Source organism: Gekko japonicus, unplaced genomic scaffold, assembly GCF_001447785.1.
Source record: "Gekko japonicus isolate JY-2015 unplaced genomic scaffold, Gekko_japonicus_V1.1 scaffold1449, whole genome shotgun sequence".
Taxonomy (NCBI): domain Eukaryota; kingdom Metazoa; phylum Chordata; class Lepidosauria; order Squamata; family Gekkonidae; genus Gekko; species Gekko japonicus.
This window is the reverse complement of record NW_015173714.1, coordinates 140739-148052: the sequence shown is the minus strand read 5'-3', so window position 1 is coordinate 148052 and position 7314 is coordinate 140739. Positions and strand designations below refer to the sequence as shown.

Sequence of the window (7314 nt, the reverse complement as noted above, 5' to 3'; positions counted from 1 at the left end):
ATGGCTTACCTGCCCCACGACAGGGCAGAAGATATCATTTCCTTAGCCACCCTCGTCCGTACCCAACCCTCCGTCACTGCCTTCCAGATTCAGAGGCTGCTAGGCCTGATAGCCGCAATGACGTCGGTCCTCGTCTTTGCAAGACTCAAAATGCGCCCTTTACAGCTCTGGTTTATTATCTCCTTAGCCCCCCTCGGCCGTACCCAACCCTCCGTCACTGCCTTCCAGATTCAGAGGCTGCTAGGCCTGATAGCCGCAATGACGTCGGTCCTCGTCTTTGCAAGACTCAAAATGCGCCCTTTACAGCTCTGGTTTATCTGCAACTACGATCTGTCGAAAAACGCACACAATGTCGTCCTATCCCCTCTTCCCAGCATACAGGACTCTTTAATTTGGTGGACTGTCCCTTCGAATATCTTCCAGGGAGCGCCCTTCCACCCTCAGTCACCTGAGGTCACCATTATGGCGGATGCTTCCCTGACGGGATGGGGTGCACACTCCATGGGCTTTTCTGTTGGAGACAAGTGGAACACGCAGATGAGGAAGCGACACATAAAATTCCTAGAACTCCTGGCTATACAACATGCTGTCACCAGTTTCCTCCCCTTAATCAAGGGAAAATGTGTCACGGTTCTGATGGACAGCACCACAGCGCTTTCCTACGTCAACAGACAGGGAGGCACTGTTTCCCTACGCCTATGCAACCTTGCAATCCAGTTGTGGGACTTATGCATCGCCAACAATATATTCCTTGTGGCCACTCACATTCCAGGACACATGACCATCCAGGACACATTCCAGGACCATTCCAGGACACAGACCATCCAAGTCGAGCGGGACTCAGCCTTCACGAGTGGGGGATGAACCCAACATACCTCCTCCCACTATTCCACAAGTGGGGAGTTCCCCAAGTCGATGTCTTTGCAAGCAGAAACAACAAAAAGTGTCCTCTGTTCTGCAGTCGAGGAGGCAAGGACCCACAATCTCTGGGAGACGGTCTCCTTTACCCTTGGTCATCGGGACTTCTCTACCTGTTCCCCCCCTTACCCCTGCTTCTGAGAGTGGTCCGCAAAATTCTCAAAGACAACGCAGACTGTATCTTAATAACCCCATGGTGGCCGAGACAACCTTGGTTTTCAGCAGTCCACGGGTTATCACAGGGCATATACCATCACTTCCCCCCGGCTCAGGACTTCCTCCTTCTCTCAGACTCCCCTGTCCTACATCACAACATACCACAGTTGAAACTGACGGCGTGGCAGTTAACATCACCGGCTTCTCCTCCCGCGTAGTGAATGTCCTTTTGAATTCCAGGAACCCTACTAATGCAAGTCCTACGATTATAAATGGAGAAGATTCTGTTCTTCTCTAGGTGATGACGCCCCTCGAGCCACCTCAGTGGATCTCGAAAGAGTTTTCCGATCCTCCTCTCCTTAGCTGACTCGGGACTTTCCCATTCGTCGTTAAGAGTTTATTTGGCCGCTCTCTAGGCCTACCATGTTCCAATTGACGGATGCACTTTGTTTTCTCATCCGATTTCCAAACGGTTTTTAAAAGGTTTATTATACCTCTACCCTCCTGTCAAAACTCCAGTCGCTCCCTGGGACCTTCCTGTAGTTCTACGCCAGCTCACGAGGAAGCCCTTCGAGCCACTTGCAACATGCAACCTCAAACTCCTCGCATGGAAAACTGCGTTTTTAATTGCCATTACCTTGGCTAGGCGAGTGGGAGAAATATTGCCTTTCCGGCATGATACACCTTTCCTGTCCTTTCTCCCAGATGGAGTCCGCCTCGTTCCGGACATCTCTTTCCTCCCGAAGGTGGTGTCAGAGTTCCACCTGCAGGCGGAGGTCTTCCTCCCTGACTTCTTCCCAAACCCAACGTCAGCGGAGGACAGATTATTACACACCTTGGACGTGAAGCGGGCTCTCCTGTTCTACCTCAGTAGAACACATCCAACTAGACGAGACTCACAACTATTCGTCTCGTACGCTCCAGCATGACTGGGTACGCGCATCACGGCCCAGTGCCTGTCAAAGTGGATTGTAGGTCTAATCCATCTATGTTACCTACTCGCCAAAGAGCCATTGCCTGGTCATATCAGGGCTCATTCTACCAGGGCTGTCACAACTTCCACTGCCTTCCTCCAGGGAGTACCACTGCCGGACATTTGCAAAGCCACTACCTGGGCCACGCCTAACACCTTCATCAGGCACTACGCCCTAGACGTCCGTACCAACGCCAATACCAACATGGGACGTCACATTCTGTCTTCCGCTACACAGTAAAAGACCTGCCAGCACCCTCCTCCAGGTAGGCTACTGCTCGCTAATCTCCCATGGGTGTGAAGCACAGAGACCACGTCGAAGATAAGCAGGTTGCTCACCAGTAACTGGTGATCTTCGAGTGGTCATCTGAGCATTCACACCAACCCCCCATCTTCCCTGTTGCTGTCAGCTTCTACATTTTTGAATAGGGGTTGATTTGCGGCGGTTTGTAGGAACTGGCGGGATGTCCGCGCCCACCCCTCTGGGCATGCGCGGTGGGGTTCCTACGCATGCCCGAGGGACTGGGCGCGAAAATCCGTTAAAAGAGCTTGCTACAGCACCGATCGATCCAGCGCGTGCGCACTAGATCCTATGGGTGTGAATGCACAGATGACCACTCGAAGATCACCAGTTACTGGTAAGCAGCCTGCTTTTGCAGGTGCCGAGGCTGCTTTAGAGGATCTTTAGAGAAGATGCTTTCATGACACGGATCAGGGGAACCTGCCTGCTGGTCTTAAAATGGTCCGGCAAACGCACGCTTCTTGCCCTCTCTTCCCCTTCCCCCTCTCCCTGGTGACAGTGCTGTTGTCACCCATTCTTTGCAATAGTTCTCTTTTCTCCCGGTTGCCTGAAATACCCATCTCGGTGGCCGAGGTGGACCAGGAGTGTGGATTAGAGCCGTTGATGAATAGCATCCTTTGTCCACTGGCTGTTTGCAGCTATGAGCTGACCAGGCTCTTCAGCCAGAGAGGGCCAACCTTCCCCCCCCCCCCAACAAAACTGCTCGGTTTTGGTGGACTAGCACGTGGTTTTCCTGTTGTCGGCCTTGAAGCCACTTGGCCAAAGAGCCTGGCATCTCACTCTGCTTGTGCCAAGTCAGCGGGCCCTTAGGAGGCCCAAGCGTCACCAGTTTGGAAATAGTGCTTCTGGATGAAAAGCCACGCCCAAAGATGCTGTGCTGCTTCTGCTCTGGCAAGCGTCCCTCCTGGCCTGAAAGGAGAGAGCACCTCCATTTCTGGAGTAGAAGAGATTGGATTTGTACCCTGCCCTTCACTACCCGAAGGAGTCTCAGAGCGGCTTACAATCTCCTTTCCCTTCCCCTACCCACAACAGACACCCTGTGAGGTAGGTGGGGCTGAGAGAGCTCCTTCGAGGACTGCTCTCGAAAGAACAGCTCTGAAAAAACCCGAGACTGACCCAAGGTCACACCAGCAGCTGCATGTGGAGGAGAAGAAGAAGAAGAAGAGATTGGATTTATACCCCGCCCTTCACTTGGAGTCTCAGAGCAGCTTACAAACTACTTTCCCTTCTCCTCCCCCCAACAGACACCCTGTGAGGTGGGTGGGGCTGAGAGAACTCTGACACAAACTGCTCTTTTTCAAGGACAGCTGTGCCAGGGCTTGTGACTGACCCAAGGTCACATCAGCAGGTGCAAGTGGAGGAGCGGGGAATCAAACCCAGTTCTCCCAGATTAGAGTCCGTGCTCCTAACTACTACACCAAACTGGCTCCTAACCACTACACCAAACTGGTAGCACATCTCTTTATTGGGAACGCCTGCTTCTGGTAGCAGCTCCCCCCTCCTGGCTTTGGTTCCTCCCCCCGCCCCCGTGAGAAGCAGCAAGCTTGTTGTGCCAACCTTACATGATAGTGGTCTATAAAATTGCGATCGGTGTGGAGAGAGTGGACAATACTTCTTGAGCCCCGGGGGTCACCCACTGAAGCCGGAGGGTGGGGGATTCAGGAGAGACAAAAGGAAGTACTTCTTCACACAGTGCGCAGTTAAGTTACGGAACTCTCTGCCGCAGGACGTGGTGAGGGTTGCCAACTTGAAAGGGGAGTGGACAAATCCATGGAAGAAGGGGAGCCTAGTAGTCAGGACGGAGGTCTAGTCCCTCCGGTTCCAGAGGCAGAGTGAGGCCTCTTTGTATCGGTTGCTGTGGGGAGCACGCGGGAGGGGGCCGTTGCCATCCTTCTGCTTCTGGTCTCCCGAGAGGCAGCTGGCCGGCCCCTCTGTGCAAACAGAATGCTGGGCGTGGTGGGCCTCGGGCCTGATCCAGCAGGGCTCTTCTTAAGTTCTTAACTTTCACATACTGTTGAAAATGTTGACCTAGTGGATGTTTTGTACTTTTTAAAAAAGGTGACCCTGTTATTTGTGTGAGTTGCTGAGAGGGAGGCTGAGTGAAGGAGCCGTAGAAATTGAGCTACTGGGGAAACTTTGGGGGGGGGACGGGACGGTATGCTGGAGAGTTCGTTGAGAGCAGAGGACTTTGCACCGCTGTCTCCAGACCTCACTGGAAATCGCTGGGCATTGTCCTTTTCCCTCTCCCGCCCTCGGGTGGCATCAGTGGCGGCCTCTTCCTAGCCTTGCCCGGACGCTGTCCTGCGGGGAGGTTCCCGATCCGCCTGCGAGCCTTTCTCCTGCTCCTTCCCTGTTGCCACCAAGAGGCCTTGAAATCCTGTTTCTTCTGACAGAACCGGATGGAGGAGAGCAAAGCCCTGTTCCGGACCATCATCACCTACCCCTGGTTCCAGAACTCGTCTGTCATTCTTTTCCTCAATAAGAAAGATCTGTTGTGAAGGGGGGGGGGGAGTCAAGGGCTTCTCCCCCCCCCGCCCACCCCGCTGCAGCACTGTTCGGCAAGCAGCTTCAGCAGTCTCGAAGAGAGGGAGGGGCCAGACAGTTTTTGTGCAGTTGCCACAACTAAAACCTCAAGGGGTTCTTCTCCAGTCCAGGGGGGGGCACCTTTAAGATCAACAGAGTTTGATTCTGGGTATAAGCTATATGCACACAGAAGCTTGTACCCAGAATTAAACTTTGTCGGTTTTAACTCGAGGGGCTCTGGGGCAAGGGATGCTCTGTCTTCTTGGTGCTTGGGGGGGGCAACAGTGGGAGGGCTTCTAATGTCCTGGAGCCACTGGTGGACCTCCTGATGGCACCTGGTACTTTTGGCCACTGTGTGGCAGAGTGTTGGACTAGATGGGCCTTTGTCCTGATCCAACATTGGCGTCTCTTATGTTCTTATAACGCTCAAACAAGCATAGAGGAAGACGGGCGTCACAGAAGCACCAAACTGATTTAAAAATGCAAATGCAGATTCGACCTATGTTTTAAAAAGAGCGGGGGTCTCATCTTGTCTAACCCCCCCCCCCCCCCCCCCGCCCCTCCCCAACTCTCTTTTCCAGAGATGGAGAAGAGAGTGCAGAAAATGTGACTGACCACCTGGTTGGTTCAGGGAGGCAGAACGTTCGTCGTCTGCAGACTGCTGGGCTGCGGAGAGCAGACCAGAGACACATTGTGGTCCTCCTATCCCCCCAGCATAGTTGGTGTGGGAGCTGTGTGTGGGGGGAGGAAGGGGCTCAGGGCACCCCCCCTCCCCACTTCCTGATCTGAAACGGTGGGGCAAAGAGTAGATCCCTGGAACAGTTTCAGGTCAGGAGAAGGGTTGGGGGGGGGGGGAGGCCTTACGTTGTCCATGTTTCTCGGCTCCAGTGTGGATCGGACCTGTGTATGCCTAGGAATTTTAATTCCCAGCCCAAATCTCTAGATCTGTGTGCCTGACGGACAGGACCTCTGGTGGCCGCGTGGGGTGGGGGCGGCAGGGCACAAGGATTTTAAAAAGTGTAGTCTGGTGCTCTCTTAGTCGTCGTCAGAGGCCCTCCTGCGTTGGCTGCCCATCTGAGCCATTGCTGCTGCCGCCGCTGTAACAAGTGGAGATCTGTAGCAGTTCTCCCAAGGCAGAGAGGCTAAACATGGCCGAGGCCAATTAACTCTGTCCCCCAGTTGCTGCCAGAGCGACTCGCAGCTGACGGGATCCCTCCTGCTAAGGAAGGGAGCAGCCGAGGAGCAGCCGGTTCTGATGAGCCACCCGGAGACGAGATCTTGTTCCTCCGTCTAGTCAGCAGCCGGCTTTCCTGCTGGGAACCGCCTAACTCTGATCATGGTTTGTCCCCACCCCCCGTTGTGTGCTGCAGGCCCCCAGAGAGACGCTCAGGCGGCCCGGGAGTTCATCCTCAAGATGTTTGTGGATCTCAACCCCGACAGCGACAAAATTATCTACTCTCACTTCACGTGTGCCACAGATACGGAGAACATCCGTTTTGTCTTTGCTGCCGTCAAGGACACCATCTTGCAGCTCAACTTGAAGGAATATAACCTCGTCTGACCTTGATCGGCCTGCCCTCTCCCCTGCACTCTCCCCCTCTCTCCCACCTCCTCGGGAGACCTTTTTTTGTCGTGAAGAAAGTAAGACGAGAGAACCCCATGGATTAACAAAAAAAAATGTACAGGAAAAAAACAACCCCAAAATCTTAATTTTTAATGATGTAATGATTGCAAATTGTCTGATCTGTGGAGTGGCAAGTTCTTTTTGCTCACTGTTTCCTTGGGACTCTCACGTCTGCCCCACAGAATAGCTGATTTATTATTATTATTTTTTAAAAAACCAGATTTGCTTTTATTTCACAGTTTAAGACATCGACTGGGGGACACATTTTGCACTCTTCTCTGGCACCTTGTTTCATTTCCTGCTTTCTTTGCCAAACAGTCAGGGTGGCTCCATGTGGCGTTAGCCGACTCTCGCTGTTCTTTCTGTTCCAGTGGTAGAGATCCCAGACTTTCCAGCCAAGGTCGTGTTTTCACTAGACTTAATGGGATCCTGGTCCTTTCCATCCTGTGCCATGGGGTTTCTTGGGTGTGATCTGCTCACTATGCCACCTTTCTCCCCTGGGGCTGCCTCTTCCCGAAGGCGTCACTCCAGGTTTTGCCGATGCCGTCTTGGGAGGAATGGGCGCTCTCCAACAATCACGCAAAACAAAACAAGCCATCTTCTCTCCTCCCCCCCCCCCTTTCCCGTTCTTTGTGCCATTTCAGTCAAGATTCTTTATTTTTTATTTTTCAATTATGAAAGTTACATGGAGACTGTGATTTTTTTTTTAAAGATTATTCTATACATAGTGTGCTACATATGCTGTGTTTTTTTTGTTCATAGATTACAAACCGAGCAATAGCTAATGAGCCTGGGGAAGTGCCTGATTGTGTTTTGTTT

General features: G+C 52.7%; 1 protein-coding gene across 1 annotated transcript in view; it reads left to right on the top strand.

Moving 5' to 3' along the window:
• The window catches only part of LOC107120591 (guanine nucleotide-binding protein subunit alpha-11), a 32466-nt gene extending 25360 nt beyond the window's left edge, over positions 1–7106 (top strand). The window contains exons 6-8 of the mRNA XM_015423319.1: positions 4742–4842; positions 6051–6151; positions 6242–7106. Of these exons, the coding sequence (XP_015278805.1) occupies positions 4742–4842; positions 6051–6151; positions 6242–6432 (393 nt within the window). The 3' untranslated portion in view covers positions 6433–7106. The remainder of the gene's footprint in view (positions 1–4741; positions 4843–6050; positions 6152–6241) is intronic.
• The last annotated feature ends 208 nt before the right edge of the window (positions 7107–7314 follow it).